This window comes from Mus caroli, unplaced genomic scaffold (genome assembly GCF_978045245.1).
Source record: "Mus caroli unplaced genomic scaffold, Mus_caroli_1 scaffold_9, whole genome shotgun sequence".
Lineage (NCBI taxonomy): Eukaryota > Metazoa > Chordata > Mammalia > Rodentia > Muridae > Mus > Mus caroli.
The window spans coordinates 129,232,933-129,255,342 of record NW_028227264.1 but is presented as its reverse complement, the minus strand read 5'-3'; the positions used below and the strand labels follow the sequence as shown (position 1 = coordinate 129,255,342).

Sequence of the window (22,410 nt, the reverse complement as noted above, 5' to 3'; positions counted from 1 at the left end):
TTTTATTTAAACAAACTACTGGAAATATAGGTATGGGTGAACAGTAACACAATTAAGGGACCATTTCATATAACTGGCATGCCTCCCATAAATCAGCTAAAAGGACCCAGTCAACTTTCAGTTAGGTAAGAGTCTGAGTCTGTCTAGCATTATGTGATACTGACACAAGCCATAGTCATCTGGTGAGAGGGAACTTCAATTGAGAAAATGTCCACCAACAGACAAGAAGCCTGTTGTGTTTCCTTGACTGATGTTTGATGAGGAAGGGTGGTCCTGGGAGCAGTCTGAGAAACCCAAATGAACAAGTTAGCTACTGAACAGCTCTCCTCCATGGCCTCTGCATCAGTCTCTACTGCCCAGTTCCTTCCCTAAGTTCTCACCCTGGAGTCCCACCCTGACAGACTTATAAGCTTTAATATGAAGCAAACCTTTTAGAGCATTTCCTTCCCATGTAACTTTTGGCCTTGGTGTTTTTCACAACAATAGAAATCTTAACTATGATACATACCAATGAAATACAAGATGTGTTCATGAGATGAAATCTAAACTCATTAAATATTTTCATTTTAAAAATAAATTACTGAAAATGGTCATGCTTAAAATGGACCTTGCTATGAGTATAAAGCAATGAAAAACTTTGATGTGTAAATATGTGATATTAGTTGTTTGGGGTTTCCTTCTTTTTCTTTTTACTTTTTATTTTATATTTTATAATTTATTTTACTTTATTTTCTGTAGACTTATTAGGAAAAAAAAGTAATGAAGAACCAATCTGTAGAGATTATATTCATTTTACTTGGACTGACAGATTACCCTCAGCTACAAATTCTGATTTTCCTGTTTATGTTTTTCAATTACATCTTGAGCCTAACGGGAAACTTAGTGATCATCCTTCTCACCCTGCTGGATCCTCGCCTCAAGACTCCAATGTACTTCTTCCTGCGGAATTTCTCCTTCTTAGAAATTGCATTCACAACTGCCTGTATTCCACGATTCTTGATGAGCATTCTCACTGGAGACAGAACAATTTCCTACAATGCTTGTGCAGCTCAGTTCTTCTTCTTTTCTCTATTACTAGTCACAGAGTTCTACCTCCTGGCTGCCATGTCCTATGACCGCTATGTAGCCATCTGCAGACCACTGCACTACCCCATCATCATGAACAGCAGAATGTGTCACCTACTGGTCCTCAGCTGCTGGGTGACTGGGTTCTTAATCATCTTACCCCCTTTAATGTTGGGACTCAAACTGGATTTCTGTGCCTCTAAAACAATAGACCACTTCCTGTGTGACACTTCTCCTCTCCTGCAACTGTCTTGTACAGACACACATTTCATGGAATTGATGGCTTTTGTCATAGCTCTCATGACACTTGTCATCACCTTGATCTTAGTTATTCTTTCCTACACACTCATCATCAAAACCATCCTAAAGTTCCCTTCAGCTCAACAAAGGAAAAAGGCCTTTTCCACCTGCTCCTCACACATGGTTGTTGTCTCCATTACTTATGGGAGTTGTATCTTCATGTACATGAAAACATCAGCCAAGGAGAGGGTGGCTTTAAATAAAGGTGTCTCTGTACTCAACACCTCTGTCGCACCTTTGCTAAACCCTTTCATTTACACCCTAAGGAACCAGCAGGTAAAGGATGCTTTTAAGCAGGTGCTTCACCGACTGTATTCTCACAACAGTGAATTAAGATTTAGACCTAAATAGTATGCTACTGGAACATGAATGAAAGGGGGGATATAATTTCCAAGGATCTCAGCTAGTATCTATGCTTTAAGTCTCATGTTCTCTATTAACTTTCTCTTCCCCAACTCCTCCACAGTCCCTCCTTCCTCCCTCTAGTCATTTCTCTGATACCTCCTACATCAATTACTATGAAATTAAATCTAATGTCTACAGATAGTTTTTCAGTCACATTGAGAGGATTATCTCTTCTGGAATTTCATATTTAAAAAAAAAAACCCTACTTTGTACTTCATTGGCTACTTTGTACTTCATTCTTTGATTTTCTTACTCCACCTAAAATTTCTAGGTCTCTCATGCTATAGTTGGTTCAGGGTGTTGATTTGATATAGAATCCTGTCTGTTGTACTTTTCTGAGGAAAGAAAAACACTGGGAAAAAACTTAGCTTAGTAGTTAAGAAAAGGTATTGCTTTTGCAGAGGACATATTTCTGTCTCCGAGGACCTACATGATGGCTCACCATCATCTAATGCCTTCTTTTGTCTTTGAAGGCATTACATGCACATGGAATACAGACATAGGTGCAGAAAAAACATTCAGATATGTATAATAAAGATAATTTTTTTCAAAAACCCCTATGGATGTCATATAAGCTCTCACTCTCTGTGCAAAGAACAACCATTATAGTACACTCCCACTTCCAACCTCTTCATAAAAATCCTCTCACTAAGCAATAGTAAATTAGAAACAAAAGAAACAAATGTCTTTCTGATTTCTCCTCTCTTGAGTCAGGAGCATCATATGTTATGATGCATACAGTTCTCCATGAAAACCACTTAGAAATTATATCCTATACATACATTGTCACTCTCTTAACTCAGTGAACGATGTCAGTATTGGAAATAGGTTTGGAGAAAGGAATATCATCTTCATCTTCCTGTCCTGTTAGCTTCCATTATGTATGAGTATTTGAAATAACTTGACAATCATGAATGTTGAATCTATAAGATCTATTCATATTCTTTTAAACATCTCTAATGCATTTGTTATAAAACTTGACTGTAGTCTGATTAAAAGGCAAAATTAAGAAAGAATAATAAACTTTAGAAAATATATGGCATTATTTTTTAATATTTTTATTTATGTACTTATGTATTTGTGTATTTTTGTATGTATGTATGTATGTATGTATGTATGTATGTATGTATTTATTTATTTATTTATTTACATTCCAAGTGCTGCTACCTCCTAGTCACCCTCTCAGAGAGATTTTCGCTCATCTCTCCCCTTCTCTTCTGAGAGGATGGGACCCATTGGGTATTCCCCTAACCTGGTGCATCAAGTCTCTACCATATTAGGCATATACTTTCTCACTGAAAATAGACAAGGAAGCCCTATTGAGGAACAGGTACCACAGTCAGGCTGCAGCTTTAGGGATAGCCTCCACTCCAGTTGTTGGGGTCCACATGGATAATGAGTTTAATGTCTGCTACATATGTATTGGGGCTTCATTCCAGATCATGTGTTCTTTGAATGGTGGCTCAGTTTCTGAGAGCTCTAAGAGGTCCAGGTTAGTTGACTCTGTTGGTCCTCCTGTGGGGTTCCCATCCCCTTTAGGACCTTCAATCCTTCCTCCAACTCTTCCATAAGAATCCCTGACTTCTATCCAATGTTTGGTTGTGGGTAACTGTCTGTTTCTGTCAGCAGCTGGATAGACCCTCTCAGAGGACAATTATGCTAAGCTTCTATCTGTAAGAATAACAGAGTATCATTAATAATGTCACGGTTTGGTGCTTGCCTATGGAATAAGTTTCAAGTGGGCTGGTTATTGGTTAGCCATTTCGTCAGTCTATGCTCCATCTTTGTCCCTGCATTTTTTTAAGATAGGAAAAATTTAGGGTCAAAAGTTTTCTTGGTATGTTGGTGTCCTTATCCCTCCACTGGGCATCTTGCCTGGCTACAGAAGGTTGTGTCTTCAGGTTCCATATCCCTACTGTTGGGCATCTCCACTAAAATGATCCCCATTGACTCCCGGGAGCCATCCTCATCTCATGTCTCTGAGACTTCCAAAAGATTTCTCCCACCTCACCCAAACCCACCCCTGGCAGCTGCAGATTATCACTTATTTTTCAGGCCACTGGGTCTCTCCAGTCTCTCCACATACCTGCCTCCCCAATTCCCCTCATGTTCCCCTCTCTTACTCACTCTCCTCCCTCTCTCTGCCTTTTCTGATTATTTTGTTTCCACATGTAAGTATGATCCAAGTATCCTTCCTTGTGCTTTCCTTCTTATTTACTGTGTGTGTGTGTGTGTGTGTGTGTGTGTGTGTCTACAGGGTATATCATGGGTATTCTGTGCTTTATGGCTAACATCTATTTATCAATGAGTACATACCATGCATGTCTTGGGGCATGGGTTATCTCACACAGGATGATATTTTCTAGTTCCATCCATTTGCCTGCAAAATTCATGAAGTCCTTGTTTTTAATAGCTGGGTAGCATGCCATTGTGTAGATATACCACATTTTCTTTATTCGTTCTTCAGGGATATCTAGGTTGTTTTCAGTTTCTTGCTATTATGAATAAAGCTGCTATGGATATAGTTGACCAAGTGCCTTTGCCCTGTCCACAAGAAATGGATGTATGGGTGATGGAGCAGAGACTAGGAGAATGACCAATCAAAATGGCCAGCCCAACTTGAGACCAATTCCACGGGCAGGCACCAATCCCTGACACTATTAATAATACTCCGTTATGCTTACAGACAGGAGCATTTTGTCCTCTGAGTGGCTCTGCCAAGCAGCTGATGCAGACAGATACAGACACCCACTCCTATTCTTGTGGAAGAATAGGAGGCAGAATTGCAGGCCCCAAAGGGGATAGGAACTCCACAGGAAGACCAGCAGAGTCAGCTAACCTGGACCCTTAGAAGTCTCAGAGTCTGAACCACAAACCAAAGAACATAAACAGGCTGGACCTAGGCTTCCCCACACATATGTAGAAGAGGTGCAACTTGGCCTTCATTTGGATCTTGAACAACTGGAACAGGGACTATCCCAAAAGTTGTTGCCTGTATGTGTGATATGTTCTTCTAGCTGGGCTGTCTTGTCTAGCCTCAGAGGAAGAGGAGGCACCTGCTTTTGCCCAGACATGAAGTTCCAGGGTTGGGGGGAATGCCAAGGGGAGAGTTGGGGGAGGAATTGGAGGAGTAGGGTGACCTGGAGTGGGGCAGTGAGCTGGATGCAAAGTGAATACGTAAAAAATTAAGTGAAATTTAAAAGAAAAGAGAGACTGAGAAGGAAGGGGGAAGAAGGAAGGCATCTCATTTGGGGAGAAGGAACTAAAATCAGAAAAAGACTCTATTGTGGAATAGAGATGCCTCACTCTATGGGAGCATGTGCTGCTCGTGCAGAGTGCTAGATTTTAGTTGCCAGCACCCGTATCTCATGGAAAGACTGCCTGTAACTCTAGCTTTAAGAAAATCTAACATTTTTTTCTAGGCTCTGTGGACACTTGCACACACAAAGATATATAATAAAAGATAATTTTTTAAAAAATCTGCCCCTCCTGGCAGACTCATTGCTATGAACTACATATTATCAGTGCTGGATTAAGTGTAGGCATGCTCTCTTCTACCTACCTGATCTTCAAGGATTAATGAAAATTTCCCTTTTTTTACAAGTCGTACACTAACCACATGCTGAAGATTTCATGAAAGAATGATTGATTCAAACACTAAGACACATGTACTCCATTTTACATTTTTAATATTGTTGTTTTGCAATACTTAATATTGATCCCAGGGTCTTAAAACATGCTAATGCTCTGCCACAGAGCTGGAGTTACAAGCCATTGTGAGCCTCTTGGTATGGGTACAGGGACGCCAACTAGGGTGCTCTGCAAGAGAGTATGCCTTCTTAACCACTGAGCCATCCCTCCAGCTCATTCTTAAGCCTTTGGAGTATTTTACTCTTTGTTTTGAGTTTTACAACAATATTTTAAAATTCTATTATTATCCTTGTGTATGTGTGCAAGGATTTGTGTACAGGTGTACAGTTGCTTGAAGAGGAATGAAGACAGCATTGGCTCCTCTGGACTGGAATTGCAAGCATTTGTGATCCACCCAATGTGGATGCTGGAAACAGAATATTTTCATACTCTTAACTACTAAGCATGAAATACTCTTAACATCTCTCCAGTTGAAATCTTTGTTTCTTATCTAGCCTAAGGTTTTGTATTTTGTGAAAACAATATTTCATTATGTAATTTTTTATCAGAATGAAAATTATTTACATGACTTGGATAATAAAGTGTACCTGCCATAGTCAGAAAAGTCACCTGCACTTTGTCATAAAAAAATCATGATATCTTATTTTTAATAGCTGTGTAGTATTCCATTGTGCAAATGGACTGCATTTTCTCTTTATCCATTCTTCAGTTGAGGGACATCTGAGTTGTTTCCAGTGTCTAGTCATTATGAATAAAGCTACTATGAACATAATTGAGCAAGTGTCCCTGTGGTATAGTGGAGGATTTGGGGGTATATGCTCAGGAGTGGTATAGGGAGGTCTTGAGGTAGAACTATTCCCAGTTTTTTTTTTTTTAAGGATTCTGTGATTTCTTTATTGGGGTAGGGATGGACATCATTCTGTAGAGGTCTTTGTGCTGGCCTGTGTGCATTTCCACACAGATGTACATATGCATACACACCATGCCAGTGCTCTGGGCCAAGTATTCCCAGTTTTTTAAGAAGCTGGCAAATTGAATTCCAGAGTGGTTATACAAGTTTTCTCTCCTTCCAGCAATGAAGGAGTGTTCCCCTTGCTCCACATTCTTGCCAGAATATGCTGGCCCTTGAGTTTTTATCTTGGTCATAGATTTTTTTATTTCCTTTCCTTTCTTTCTTTTGTTAAATATTATTTAAAATGTTTATTTATTTGCCTAGCAGCTTTTACTAAATTTATTCCTTGACAATCTTACGTGTATAAAGTCTACTCTGATTACTGTAAGCCTCATCATCTCTAGTACCCCTCCCATTCCTATTACACTCCATTTTCCTTCTTAAAAATTCCTTACTGCATCTCTACATCTGAAAGTCTCTCTCTGCCTCTCTGTCTCCCTGTGTCTCTCTGTCTCTCTGTCTCTCTCTGTCTCTCTTCTCTCTCTTTCTCTCTCTCTCTCTCTCCCTCCCTCCCTCTCTTCCATCCTCCTCTCAGAGCCACTGACTTTATCCAGGATGACCTGTTTGACCATAGTTTTGGAACTAAACACTGGATTCTGGAGTGTTCCTCATTAAGTCCACAACTAAAAAGGAATGGTGTTTCCTTTCCCAGAATCGATCAGTAGCAATAGATTGTGAATAAGAGTAAATATGCTTGAGCCTTTCATTGATCTATGATTGACTGTTGGTGGTCAGAGTCTTTTGTCAGCCCATTACAAGTGGCCATACAAGCTGTTATAAAGTTATGTTTGTACTAGCTGTGCATGCTACGCAAAACAAAAACAAAAACAAAACAAACACAGCAAAGACAAAACAACAATAAAATAGCATTGTCCAGCCTGTCTCCCTATATTTGGGCTCTTAATTCTTCCTACTACCTATTTTCAAATGATTGCTGAGCCTAGGATATAGACATACAAATGTACAGATTTGAGCTGAGCAGTCAACCATTACTTATTATCAGTAGCACAATCAGTCATGTGTCTCATTTATGGGGTGTGCACGCACATACACACACACACACACACACACAAGTATTTTCTGATTAAGTCTGTAAGTCACATTTGTCTATTGATTTAAATGTAAATTTGAGAAGGCAGCTATGTACCATAATAACTTAGCAAAATAACAACATTAGGTTAATCCAAGGGTCTAAGCCCTCTTCTGCCATGTTACTAGTTTTTTTGGACTAGATTTATAGTACCAGATAAGAATCAATCTAGTAGAAGACTAAAAGTATCTTCAGGTACTTTACCTAGTTCCTGCACATCGTAATAATTTTGAAGTCTTTCTCCAACTTTTTTCCAGGTTGCTAAGTTTATTGTATCTTCCTCAGGAATTCAAGGACAAACCTGCTCTACAAAACTTAAGAAACTATGAAGTTGCTTTAGCCCTACTTTAGTAAAGTATATTATGCATTTGTACAAAAAGCATATGTCCATTTCCACTTCCCACTTTTTCCTTTCCTTTCTCTCTCTCTATTTTTCTTTTTGACTTTTACTTTGTTCTGAGCTCCCTTACCTTTTTGAGCTCTCTTACATTTTCTGAGCTCCCTGATCAATGTTTTCCTATGTCTTTTACTCCCAAAAGTTACTCACCTCTGCCAACACTTTCACTTTCCTTGAGCACTCCACTTCCAGTGGTGTTCTTCACTGTGTCCCCCATAGTTGAGCCTCAACTGGACAGCATTCTGCTGGAGCCAGCCAGTCAGTCAGTGTGAGAACCATGACTGGGGGAGTACAGATGACTATAGGAAAGACAGATAGAAGATGCAAGAGACAGGTTTGGGAGGGTTACTGGTTAATACCATGCCAGAGAGCAAGTGTGTTTTCTTTATGTCTTTTAAAGGCAAGCAACACAAAACATGACCAATTCCTGAAAGATGAACAATAAGCACAAATCCTTACCTGGCAAGTTTGTGGTACACAGTGTCTATGTTTGACTAAGCCCATTTTCTTCAGGCTAGGTCAGTCTCTCAAGGACATATGTGTAAGCAGAGGAACTTGTCAGGGTATAACGAATACACATCTTAGCTAAAAACAAAGACAGGTGTCAACAGACTCATTTAAGTCAAAGTTAACTCTGGAAGTGCTCCCCACATTAACTTTATTTTATGAAATAAACGTACATTTATGAAGTATATGTACTTTCCCCTATACTCATAGGTAAGTGTAGCTTTTACTACTTATCAAGTAAACTTCTTTTTGCAACAGAAAAACATTATAGAAAATCTACAACTGATCAAAATGTAGATATCAACCTATTTTTAGAGCCTGGGACATCTGGAAAAGTAGCCAGTGCTCTTACATGTAGATCCATCTCTCCAGCCCCCACATTTTCTTCCCTCCCTTTTCATTTTCAATAATGAAGCAATATTACTATTAGCTATGTACAGTTTTCTTAAGTTATACATTAGGATATCTTTATGGTAGAGATAGTTTAGTAAGGTATCAAATTCTATATTAAACACAAGATAAAGCATAATTTGTATTTATACAAATACAAATTTATGCAAATCATAGAGGTAATATGATCATATAACACCATTGTCATTATAGTGTAAAAATGAAAGCATAATAATATTATTAAATCAAGATTTAAATTGTATTTGTAATATCAAATATTTTATTTTAAATGCATTTTCTTACTTTATTGTTTGGAGTAAACCATAAAGTACCAGAGGTACCTCCTTAGCTACAGTTTATGCAGGAGTCAACTAAAAGGTGGGAAACATTTTAACAAAAATTTGCATATATTGTGAATATGCTCAATCCTTATAATGGTATAATTCCTTAAACATGATAGCTATTTACATATAATTTACCACATGTTCTAAACTTTCAGTAATCTGGGGATGATTTAAAATATACAAGAGAATTACATAGGCATACGGGGAATACTGAGCCATTTAATGTAAGGAACCTATGCATACAAACATGTTAGCACCCTGGAGGGGAATCCTGAACAAATTCCCTGAGGACACCAAGAAATAGATAGAACTTTATTATGGTGCCTGGTGCCAAGATCCTCATGAAAGCTGACATTAGAATAGACAATAGACACAATTACTCATTGATACTGCTCCATCATTGCTTGTTTGTTTTAATATTTTTTGATGTGAAGGCATATTTTTATTTCCTGAAAGTGTTTCATACATAATTATTGAGACATTTAAATGTGATAAATTTTCCCAGTTAGAAATCTAAGGATAAAAATTTTAACAATATGGATGATATATTTTTAATAAAAAGTTGGCTTTCTATAGGAATCTCCCTACTTCTGGAAGAACAGCGCAATTCTTTTAACTGAGTCATTGAAGGCCTGCTTGACTTGTTTGTTCCTCAAGGTATAAATGAATGGGTTCAACATAGGAGCAATGGAAGTGGTGAGAACTGTCACACCCTTGTTGATAGCCACTGAGTCCTTTGCTGATGGTTTGACATAGATGAAGATGCAGCTGCCATAGGTGATGGAAACCACAATCATGTGGGAAGAGCAGGTAGAAAAGGCCTTTTTCTTCTGCTGTGCAGAAGGAAATCTTAGAATGGTCCTGATTATGTATATATAGGAAAGGCTTACACACAGAAGGGTCATGATAAATGTAAACACCGCACAAACTATCACTATCTGCTCTATGAGCCATGTTTCTGTACATGAGATCTTTAGGAGGGGGTTTGCATCACAGACAAAATGGTCAATAACATTAGAGTCACAGAATTCCAGCTTGAGGCCCAGGCTAAGTGGTGGCAAGATTACAAACAAGCCAGCTGCCCAGCAACCGAGGATAAGTCTTGTACAGATCCTGCTGCTCATGATGGTGCTATAATGCAGGGGTTTGCAGATGGCTACATATCGGTCATAGGACATGATGGCCAGCAGAAAAAATTCTGTCACACCAAAAAGGTCAGCACAAAATATTTGAATGGCACAGTTGTTATATGTAATTGTCTTGTCACCTGTTGAGATGTTGTATAAGTATCTGGGAATGCAAGCAGTTGTAAATGATATTTCTAGGAAGGAGAAATTTTGTAGGAAAAAGTACATAGCAGTCTTTAGGTGTGGATCTATAAAGGTGAGGGATATGATCGTGAGGTTCCCAGTCATACTCAACATGTAGGTGAGAAACAGAAATATGAAGATCAGAGTTTTCAGTTGTGGGTCATCCGTCAGTCCCAGTAGGATGAATGTTGTTATGGTGTGGTTTCTCATAATTAAATTGTTACCCCTATCCAGTCTGCATTTAAAATTCAGAGATATTTGTCCAGAAGTAGTGATTAACTGGGGAAATATTATTATAATATCCAATTTATATGCACATTCTGTTTACAAACAAACACACTGGTTGCTTAGGTCTTACAATGTTTGATCTTTTCTGGATAGAGTTAGAAAATCAAACTACCTTGTCTGCACATTTGAAAATGTGTGGGTGCTTCCATTTCTTTGCATTTGAGGCACTTGCTGATGCCTTATGTAGTTAGTCCTTTGTATTATTATTTGTCAACAAAACTCTATTAATCTTGATCTTTTAATCTCTAGAAATGATTATTCCTTTATCAGTCATGTAACTGAGTATACCTGAAAGAAAAGTCCAAAATGAAACACTTGATGCATATACCTAATTCTATTTCATTTTGTATCTTTTAATCAAGCCAGTATGTTATAACTGGTAAACCTTTACTACAGGTTTCATACTGAGACAAGCACTTGGCTTAACTATCAGGAATAGTCTTCCTCCAGAGCTCTTTGTCTCCAGTTCTATTCCTGATCCTCAGTCCACAATTTCAAAAATTTCTAGAGAACTACATGTAGATATTTTCCCACAGTTCTCAAATTATCCAATTTTTATATGATGACCTCTTACTCCTTGTTGCATTTTTCTTCTGGTAACCAGGGTCTGCATAAGTTATGCAAGGACCACTGAAATACAGCCTCGGTTTTCATTGATGTTTAATATAACTTTATTAATACCTATGCCATATCCAGTAACAAAACACTCTAAAGTAATGTTTAATTTACTACTATATTATAGTTTCCACCCATAATTTTAATACAGCCTGTGAAGACTTTTTAACTAGAGGAATGTGGGACCTGAGTGTCAAAAAAGAAACTATAATTGAAAGGACAGAATTCATTATACTCACATTTCTTACAGTTGTTCACAGCCTTCCTCTTGGTCATTTAACCAATGATTCTTGTAAATATAATGTAAAATAATTATGCCTGGTGGCCATTGATTAATCTAATCATGCGATATATGCATAGTAGTCTGAATGCATTACATTTTCTGTTTTTAATCATTTGGCTCAACTTTCTCATTGAGGATACAGTACCATCATAAGAAAATAACTTTCTTTACTTTTTCCAGCCCTGAAAAATAAGTTCGAAGGAATTATTGGTAGTTTAGGAAGAGGAGATTTTCTGAACTCTTTGATCAGAATATCTAATATCAAGATTGATAATTATTATTAGTTTGCCACATTTATAACACATAAACATAAGAGTCCTTGGTGACCCAGGCTCAGAAATAATTAATAAATCTTTTGTGGTTACAGAGCCTTTGGAGACTTAGAGCATCAAAATCATTTACACAAAACTGCAAGGAAAGCGTAGAATCTAATTAAAAGAAAAATCTAGTCCAGTTTCTTATAATTAATCCTTGTTATATCAGCTGAAAAAGATTTGGGACTCATTTTCTGTATTGTCAATTTGTTATGTGGTAAATAAATTACATAGGTTTAAAATAGTACTTAGTTTTATTCTATGAGAATAATGCTTTAATTTTATTTTAAAATGTTAATTAATTAATCAATGCATATATGTGTACATGATATGTGTGTGTTTAAACACAGATTTGTGTGCCACAGTGACATGTGGATGTCAGAGGACAAGTTTGTGGAGCTGTTTATCTCCTTCCACCTTCATGTGTTTTCTAGAGATAAAATTTCAGGTTTCCAGGCTTATATAACAAGTGTCTTTACTTGCGGATGGCTCCAGAATAATATTTTTGTAAGCTAAACTAAGGAGCCGAGGATAAGTCTCAGTTCCAAGAGTAAATTGCTTGATTTGAAAATGTGAGGGCCTGAGTTCTAATCCCCAGCACGCATGTGAAGCTGGTTATGGCAGTGTGACTTTCTAATCACAGAGCTCCTGTGGAAAGTGGGAAGTAGAGACAGGAGAATCCATGGAAGCTTATGGGCCTGCCATCTTGGTTTTGTACCTCAATGTCCTGATGTATCTTACAAGCAAATAAGCATCATATATCCAAGGATTAATAGGGGATATGTGTTTACTTCTTTGGTAGCAAGCAGAATACCATCTAATACCATAAACCCTAGTCACTATGGGTAATGGCTCTAGGTAGGCAAGACCCTAACTTCCTTGTGTTCAATAAATTATTCAGGTATTGTTTTCAATAATAGGGCATAACTTTCAGTTTGTGGTAATTGATCAATAACCTTGTCAATAACCTAGGTTGTTTTGGAGTTCCTATAGCACCGCTTTGGCCAATAACTTGACTAGATATAATGCAGTCCCAGAATTGGAAACTTCATTTGATGACAAAAATATTCAGTTGGGAGCTCATCCCTCCACCCCATTATTTGACAATTTAATTTGGATCACCATCAAATATGTATATATTTTAGGGGGCTTCTACTACATTAGGTTTCTATACACCCTTTCAAATGATCCTTCATTTTAGTTGTCTCCATCTGTATTCCCACCCTCAGCCCACCTCAGCCATTTTCCTCCATTTGATTCTTTAGCTCTAAGACCCCCCACTACATTCATAATGTTCTATTCAGTTTCCTCTTTCCAGGAAGATCTTCCCTCAGCTCCTTTTTCTATATCTAACCTCTGAGCTCATACAGACTGTAGCTTACTTTGCAATGTCTTAGCAGCTACTATCTACATTATACGTAAACACACACCACATTTGTCTTTATGGATCTGGGTTACCTCACTCAGGATTGTTTTTTTGTTGATGTTGCTTTGTTTTTGCTTTTTTTCTAGCATTTACCTGAATCTCTCTCTGTGTGTCTCTGTCTCTTTCTATCTCTCTCCTCTTCTCTTTCTCTCTCCTTTCTCTCTTAGTTATGTTCATTTCTTTCATTAATTTTTTTACTTTATGTCCTGATCAAAGCTTGTTATCTCTCCTCTCCTCCAAGTCCCTCCCTCTCACCTTCTCTCCACTTCTTCTCCCTCCCCTTATCATCAGAGGAGAGACCTCTCACAGATATCAACCCCCCTTGTCATATCAAGTCGCCTTAAAAATAGGTGCACCTATTATTGAGAAAAAGTTCAAAGAAACATTCAGGGTATTTGGCATAATACTAACATCTCTCTGGATGTTTTAACTTTGCATAGTGAGATTATGAATTTAAAGAATACTGCTCTGCTGAGCTTTGATGCTGGTTGGAAGACTTTTAATGACTGCTTCTATTTCCTTAGGGGTTGTGGGACTCTTTAGATGGTTTATCTGATCCTGATTTAACTTTGGTTCATTGTATCTAAATAGAAAATCGTATATTTCATTTAGATTTTCCAGTTTTGTTGAGTATAGGCTTTGGTAGTAGTATTTGATGATTTTTTTTTTAATTTCTTCAGTTTCTGTTGTTATGTCTCATTCTTCATTTCTGATTTTGTTAATTTCGATGCTGTCTTGTGCTCTCTAGTTAGTTTGGCTAAGGGTTTATCTATCTTGTTGATTCTTTCAAAGAACCAGATTCTATTATTATTATAAATCATTATTATTATTATTGTTCTTTGTATAGTTGTCTTTGTTTCTACTTCTTTGATTTCAGTCCTGAGATTGATTATTTCCTGCTCCTCTTGGGTGTATTTGCTGCTGTTTTCTAGAGCTTTCAGATGTGCTGTTAAGGTGCTAGTGTAAGATCTTTCCAGTTTCTTTATGAAGGCACTCAGAGCTCTGAGTTTTCTTCTTAGCACTGTTTTCATTGTGCCTCATATGTTTTGGTATGTTCTGCCTTAATTTCTTTCTTTATTTCTTCCCTAGCCAAAATATCACTGAATATAAAGTTGTTCTATTGATTTCTTGTGTGTGGTTATCCCCTTAGTTTTGGAGTTTTCCTTCTAGCATCCTCTAGAGCTAGATTAATAGAAAGATATTGTTTCCATTTTGTTTTGTCATGGAATATCCTGGTTTCTCCATCTATGGTGATTGAGAGTATTGTTGGGTATGATATCCTGGGATGGTATTTGTATTCTATTAGGGTCTGTATGATGTCTGTCTAGGATCTTCTGGCTTTTAGTGTCTCAGTAGAGAAGTCTACTATAATTCTGATAGGTCTGTCTTTATATGTTACTTGGTCTTTTCCCCTTACAAGTTTTAATATTCTTTCTTTGTTCTGTGAATTTAATGCTTTGATTATTATGTGACAGGAACATTTTTAATGGTCCAATCTATTTGATGTTCTGTAGGCTTCTTGTACATTAATGGCCATCTTTTTCTTTAGGGCAGGGAAGTTTTGATCTATGTTTTGTTGAAGACATTTTCTGGTCCTTTGAACTGGGAAGCTTCACCTTCTTCTATTTCTATTGTTCTTAGGGTTGGTCTCTTCATTGTGTCCTGGGTTTCTTGGATGTTTTGGGTTGGGAGCTTTTTACACATTGTATTTTTTTGACCTAAGTATCAATATCTTCTATGCTATCTTCAATACCTGAGATTTTCTTCTCTATCTCTTGTATTCTTTTTTTGATACTTGCATCTGTAATTCATGATCTCTTTACTAGGTTGTCCATCTCTAGGGTTGCCTCCACTTATGATTTCATTGTTTCTATTTCCATTTTTGGGTCTTGAACTGTTTATTCGATTCCTTCACCTGCTTGATTATATTTTCCTGTATTTCTCTAAGGGATTCATTTGTTTCCTCTTTAAGGAATTCTACATGTTTGCCTGTTTCCTTGTATTTCTTTAAGAGGGCTATTTATATCTTCCTTAAAGACCTCTATCATCTTCATGAAATTGAATTCTAGGTCAGAATCTTGCTTTTCAGGCATGTTAGGGTATTCAGGACTGGCTGTGGTGGGAGAACTGGGTTCCGATGGTGCTGAATTGTATTGGCTTCTGTTGTTTATGTTCTTGAGATTGCCTATTACCATCTGGTTATCTCTGGTGTTAACTGGCCTGGGTGTCTCCGACTGGAGCTGGCCTCCTTGGATGCAGGGGGAGCTCTGTGACCTTGGTTAGAGCAGGCCTCCTGGGAGGTAAGCAGTGCTGTATCATTTAGGAGCAGTCTCTTGTGTGCCTGGTTAGAGCCGGGGGTTTTTTGTCCCTGGTTACAGCAGACCACCTGTGTTCTTGGTTAGGGAAAAACTCCTGGAGACAGTCAGACTTTGGCTCCAGGGGCAATATCTGCCCCAGTTGCAGAGGAAGGTGCAGACTGGAAGGATAGTGGGACTCAGACAGATTAGAATAGAATTCACATATGCTAGTCTCTGTGGGGGTCCCAGCTGTCCTAGGTATTGGGGCTGGTGTCTCAACTATGTCCCTGCTTATGGCAGACCTCCTGGGAGATAGGTGTTGTGGAGTGTGGGAAAGGTGCTGGTGTGCTGATCAACCACAGGTGGAGGTGCAGATTCAAAGGAGATGGGATAGTGCCCATGTCTCTGGTTTGGAATTTTTGTCCCTTGTGTTTACATGAGAATGGTTAACCTCCTGAAGTTGAAGTGCCATCTCTAGGACTGGACACATACTGCTTGAGTTTGGTTTTATCAAATACAATGCATTTCTCTCTTCATCTATTGTGATTGAGAGTTTTGTCTGATGTAGTAATCTTGGCTGGTATCTGTTATATTTTAGGGTTTCTAGAATATCTATTTAGCCCTTCTGGCTTTTAGAGTATCCATTAAAATTCAGATTTATTCTAATAGGTCTGCTTTTATGTTACTTGCTCTTTTTATCCCTTGCAGCTTTTAATATTCTCTTGTTCTTGATGCTTAAGGTTTTGATTATTTGGTGCTGTGAGGAATTACTTTTCTTGTCCAGGGTATTTGGTATTCTGTATACTCCTTGTACCCTGTGACGCCAGTAAGTTTATTCTATTATTTTGTTGAAAATATTTTCTGTGTCTTTGATTGGGTTTTTTTCTACTTCTTCTATTCCTATTATTGTGAGATTTCGCCTCTTCAGAGATTCCCAGATTTCTTGGAAGTTTAGGCCTGGATTTTTCGTTTTATGTGATTTCACATTTTCTTCAACCAAGGTATCCCATCATTCTGTCTATTCCTAAGATTCTCTTTTCCATCTTCTGTATTGTGAGGTGATATTTGCTTATGAGTATCTTGCTTGAGTTTCTAATTTTGCTCCTCCAGTTTTACCTTGCCATCTCTTTTCTTGGTGGCAAATAGATAATGAATATTTTTATATGTACATATAACTTCTGTGCTCATTTGATTAGTTACAATGTAAAATAAAAAGGCACACATGAAAGTGTGGGAAACATGGTATAAAACCACAATCTACTTTATTCTCAGGAATAACAGTCAGACAACAATTTCAGGTTGGCTGCAAGACTAAATATATTCAAAAAGTTTGGTTTTAATAGAGATAGACAAAGTCATGCTCATAGTATACAAGTTAAAAAAGAAAGTGTGAGCATAAGAAGATTAAAAAACAAAGATATAGAATAATACTATAACAAAGCTTCAGATTTTCCAATCATTCACCCTACTTTGTTTAGAATTCTTCATTTGTTTTTTACATCTTTGAAAGAAATGCAACTTTTTTAATTGAGTAATTGAAAGCTTGCTTTACTTGCTTGTTTCTCAGTGCATAAATAAAGGGATTCAACATTGGTGAAATTGATACAATAATAAGTGAAATCCCTTTATTGATAGCTACATCATCCTTGGATGAAGGTTTGACATAAATGAAGATGCAGCTACCATATGTAATAGAAACAACAATCATGTGGGAAGAACAGGTGGAAAAGGCCTTTTTCCTTTGCTTGGCAGAGGGAAATCTCAGAATGGTCTTGATGATATAACCATAAGAAAGGACAACACACACAAAGGTGATAATGAATGTCAACACAGCACCAGCTATCACCATCTGTTCTATCAACCATGTATCTGAACAAGAGATTTTCAGGAGAGGAGCTGCATCACAACAAAAATGGTCAACTATATCTGAGTCACAGAATTCCAGGCCCAAACCTAGGCTAATTGGTGGGAGAATGATGATCAGTGCTGCTACCCAACAGAAGAAGATGAAGTTCTTGCAGACTCTGCTATTCATGATGGTCATGTAATGCAGAGGTTTACAGATGGCGACATAGCGATCATAGGACATGATAGCCAAGAGAAAAAATTCTGTAACTGCAAAGAGGTCTATAAACAACAGTTGACTGACACAAGCAGCATAGGCAATGGATTTGTCCCCAGATGATATGCTGTATAGAAATCTGGGAATACAAGCAGTTGTGAGTGAAATTTCTAAGAAGGAGAAATTTTTGAGGAAAATATACATAGGCGTTTTAAGATGGGGGTCAATCAGAGTGAGGGTGATGATGGTTAGGTTACCAGATAAACTCAACATGTAAGAAAAAAGCAGAAAGATAAAAAGTAGAGTTTGCAGCCGAATGTCATCTGTAAGACCCAGCAAAATGAAAGTTGTTACTGTTCGGTTTCTCATTCGTGGTTATTGTCTCTTGTCCAATCTGGTTGAAAAATAAGACAGGTTTTATAAAATCTCAGAGTTGAGTCAGGTGCCAATCTCAAGACAAGCTAACTTGAGTGTCATTCCTGTATTACTGTAGGTTAGTGAAGAAGCTGATGTTTGAACATATCTTTGTGTCACATAATAGCTCATATTTGATGCACATATTTCATAATGCTATTATTATGTGCCTAAGTCTAGCTGTAATTGACACCAGTTTAATACACAATTTTATAAACATCATTCCACAAAAATGTCCCTTTAAATTAATTTGCTTTTGGTCCAACACTCTGTCTTCCCCTAACTTCTTTTCCCAGAGAAGATTTTAGGAGACAACTGTTAAAATAAATGAAAAGACTCCTCTGTTTAGATAATCTTAACAATATGTTCATATTTAATATTAGTTATTGACTGGTAAATAGTTATCATGCTGTTGCAGCATAGTTTATATGTTTAAAAATAATTTTTGCTGTGGTTTATTAAAGATTCATTTAGGTCACAGGGTATGCTAACACACACCATCCTTATAGTTGGAAGGGAAAGGTATGTATATCTCTGTGAGTTAGATACCATCCTAGGCTATATAGTGAGTTCCAGGACAACCATGGCTATGTTCACAGACCCTAACTCAACACCTCTCACAAAATGATTCGTTTAGTTGTGTTGTAGTTCATATGTTTTTGCCAGATTCGTTTCTATTTCCATACATATTAACATATTTTCTATATGGGATAATTACTGTTGAATATATTTTCCTCTGAATATCACAATAGGATGTTTATGTAGTACCATTTTGATTCCTAAGACAGTATCTTACAAAGAATTAGTTTCCCAGCTTATAAGTGGAAGTGTGAAACCAAATCACCCGATTACTTGATTTTCATGAAAAACTCTAGTGTCTTAGAGTTGCAAGGTTAGTATTCTATAGACATTAAAGTTTTTTTCCTTTATTTCTACCAGAAAGGGTTTCAATAAAAGTATAGTTTGGGGTATTAAAATTCCAAAATGAAGTTCCTTGTGTTTATTTTTAAATACATTCAATAATAGCATATTTCCTTTCTGTATGTATTCTGTTATAAAAATTTTAATTTAGGGAATGAGAAGTATGCCAACACAAACAAAACTCGTGTTCTTCTCATGCTGTTTCGGGTCAATCTTGTTTAAGTTTGAGTTTAAGTTTAGTTTAATCCTTTATTATAAGTGAACGTTTCACATAGTAATTAGTATTATGTCTTTTATATATCATACACACATATAGAGGGTAAGCCCTTTCTTAAGTTTATATTCACTTGACCCTTCCTTTAACATTCTGTTTAAAATTGTCTCAGCTTTTCAACTTTCCACTTATATATAGACTCATTTGATTTTAGTATGATTTCAACGATTTTGGACAAAGTCATCACTCTTTGCTTCACTAATAAAGCACAACTCATTCTTTTTGGCAATTCACATTTTCTGCTTTGATCTCTTTACATTTAAAGCTTTTATCTGTTTAACCTCATGAAAGGCTTTATAGCTCATTTCCATAATCTCACTTTTTTTTTTCTGAATTTCAAACCACTTTCCCATTCTCCTTCATGGCTCTGTTTATTCATATAATCTCTACGATTGGTGTGAAGTAATTTGTTTTCAAGAAGTTGTTTCAGATTCTTACTTAGGAGGGTTTTTAAATGAAGTGACTTAATGTAAGGAAATGATCCTCTGTTTCTTACCTGTAAGGAAAGCACATGGTGCCATTTTCAAGCTTTACAATTGAGCTTATTTAAGGACCTCTAAATCATGTTTAGAGGGTCTGAACTCACAATTTACTTTTTCTATCTGAATGTTCTTGAACAATTTGCTTAATTCATTCATCTCATGTTATATCCAAGTGCAAAATTCAAATAAAATGTTTTGTATACTTCTTATTTATTTTTTCTTAATAGTCATCATGACAAAATATTTGTTTAAAACATTTATTTTAAATATATTTTTAGTTTTTGAAATTATAAAAGTATGTTTCTACTTTCACTTTCCCACTCCAAATCCTGTTATGAATCCTTCTGTTCTTTCTCAAATTCATGGCCTTTTCTTTAAAAATTATTGTTAAATATATGTGTACATATTTCTAAAGACTATATACAACATGACTAGTCAGTATAAAGTTACATATATGTATAGGATTTCAGGGCTGAAAACTTGGTATAGAACAACCAAATTCAGGGTCTATTTCCTGGGGAACACTATCTTTTGAAGTTTGCCATTATTTAGTTGTATTTTTAATGAGGGAAAACAAGCAATCATCCTACCCAGCTACAGCACCTAGGAATAATAACAATGACAAGCACAGCATGATAAAATCTAATGGTGCAATAGTGAAATTTATCACTCTGTGGCGACCAACAGCTCTCTAATTGCACTTAAGTACTACTCAGCCAAAGGAAAATCATGCCTGATTCTGGAAACCTAGCCAGTTACCTAGGGCTAGTCATGGATCTTGGAGGAGAACATACCACCCTCAATTTACTAAACTAATACAATCACTAACTACACTCTAAATATTTATCCTTATGCCCACAGATAAATATAGTTCTTATCACTCATCAAGGAAACTTCTGATGGAATAGAAAAAAGTATTTCAGGAAACATAGCCCATCAAAATGCAGAATTGTGGAACCCAGATCTCTTGGACACAACTATAACACTCCTATACTAAAGCTCAGAAGCTATTGTGGAAGAGGGAGTAGAGAGATTATGAAAGTCAGAGATGCAGTGTGTTAGTTGTGAGATAGCTTCTTCTAGAAATGTCAGAGGATCTACAACGATGAAATCTCATCAATGTGGTTTTCCAAGCAGGACCCCAACAATGCTCACACCAATAAACATGCTAACATGGGAGGGGAAAGTTCTTGAGGCCTCAACCTTAGATAACGTGGTTTTAGGAGCTTTTTTGGTTTTTGTTTTTTGTTTTTTTTTTTTTTTTTTTGTGAGTGTTTGTTTGTTTGTATGTTTGTGGCATATTCCATGATAAAACTAAATTTAAACAATATCTATCCACAAATCCAACTCTATAGAAGATAGTGGAAGGAAAACTCCACCCAAGGAGGCTAATGACATCCAAGAAAACACAGGAAATAAATAATTCTGCATAGGCAAAACTGAAAGAAGGGAAATACACTTATACATACGCACACATGCTACCAGTATCAACATCAAAAAAACGGAATTAATAATCATTGATCATAAATACCTCTCAAGATCAATGAACTCAGTTGCCCAATAAAAAGACACAGGCTAACATAATGGATGTGAAAACAGGATTCATCATTCTGCTGCATCCAAGAAATACCTCCCAACAACAAATATATAAACATTACTTCACAGTACCTCATTTGATAGGGTTTTTCAAAGCAAATTGGAACAAAAAGTTGGAGTAACCATTCTAATAGGAAATAGAATAGGCTTTCCACCAAAATTAATCAAAAGAGATGGAGAAAGGACATTTCATACCCCTCAAAGGGAACACATAAAGATGATGTCTCAATTCTGAATATTTATGCCACAAATGCAAGGGCGCCCACATTTGAAAATGAAACATTGCTAAATTTTAAATCATACATTGAGGCCTACACATTTATAGTGGGATAATTTAATACCCCACTCTTCCCAATGGAGAGGTGATCCAGTCAGAAATTAAATAGAAAAATAATAATAATAACAAAGGCAATGAATCAAATGAACCTAACAGATATCCATAGAACATTTCACCCAAACACAAAAGAATATACCCTCTTCTCACCATCTCACTTAATATTTTTCAAAATTAATCTTATACTTTCTCACAAAGCAAGCCTTAAAAATTTAAGAAAATTGAAATAAACTTCTGTACATTATCAGACCATCATGGATTAAAGGTAAACTACAAACTCATGAAAGTGAACAACTATCTACTCAATGATCAATGGGTCAAGGAAGAAATAAAGAAATTAAAGGCTTTCTAGAATTCAATGAAAATGAGGCACAACATACCCAAACTTATGGGGCACAGTGAAAGCAGTGCAAAGAGAAAAGTTCATAGTACTAAGTGCCTCCATAAAGAAATTACTGAGATTCCATACTAGTGACTGACCAGCACACCTGAAAGCTCTAGAACAAATATAAGCAAACATATCAAAGGATAGTACACTGCAGGAAATAACCAAACTCAGGGCTAAAACCAAGCTATTAGAAGCAAAGAACAATACAAAAAAATTAACAAAGCCAAGAGTTAGCTCTTTGAAAAAAATCAACAAAATAAAGCCTTGTCCAATCTAACTAAAAGGCGAAGAGAATTCCTCAGTAA

General features: G+C 36.7%; 3 protein-coding genes across 3 annotated transcripts; 1 reads left to right on the top strand and 2 right to left on the bottom strand.

The window, feature by feature from the left end:
* Positions 1-759: 759 nt before the first annotated feature.
* On the top strand, positions 760-1,716 carry LOC110303114 (olfactory receptor 6C6-like). Its single transcript, XM_021174051.2, has one exon. The coding sequence runs from the start codon at positions 760-762 to the stop codon at positions 1,714-1,716; it is 957 nt and encodes a 318-aa protein (XP_021029710.1).
* Positions 1,717-9,685: 7,969 nt separating this feature from the next.
* Positions 9,686-10,621, bottom strand: LOC110303342 (olfactory receptor 6C2-like). The gene has a single exon (XM_085843452.1). The coding sequence runs from the start codon at positions 10,619-10,621 to the stop codon at positions 9,686-9,688; it is 936 nt and encodes a 311-aa protein (XP_085699578.1).
* Positions 10,622-17,129: 6,508 nt separating this feature from the next.
* Positions 17,130-18,065, bottom strand: LOC110303642 (olfactory receptor 6C2-like). Its single transcript, XM_021174803.1, has one exon. The coding sequence runs from the start codon at positions 18,063-18,065 to the stop codon at positions 17,130-17,132; it is 936 nt and encodes a 311-aa protein (XP_021030462.1).
* Positions 18,066-22,410: the final 4,345 nt, after the last annotated feature.

Excerpts from the sequence above, each read along its gene's own strand:
- LOC110303114 (XM_021174051.2), top strand. The coding sequence starts at position 760 with ATGAAGAACCAATCTGTAGAGATTATATTCATTTTACTTGGACTGACA.
- LOC110303342 (XM_085843452.1), bottom strand. The coding sequence starts at position 10,621 with ATGAGAAACCACACCATAACAACATTCATCCTACTGGGACTGACGGAT.
- LOC110303642 (XM_021174803.1), bottom strand. The coding sequence starts at position 18,065 with ATGAGAAACCGAACAGTAACAACTTTCATTTTGCTGGGTCTTACAGAT.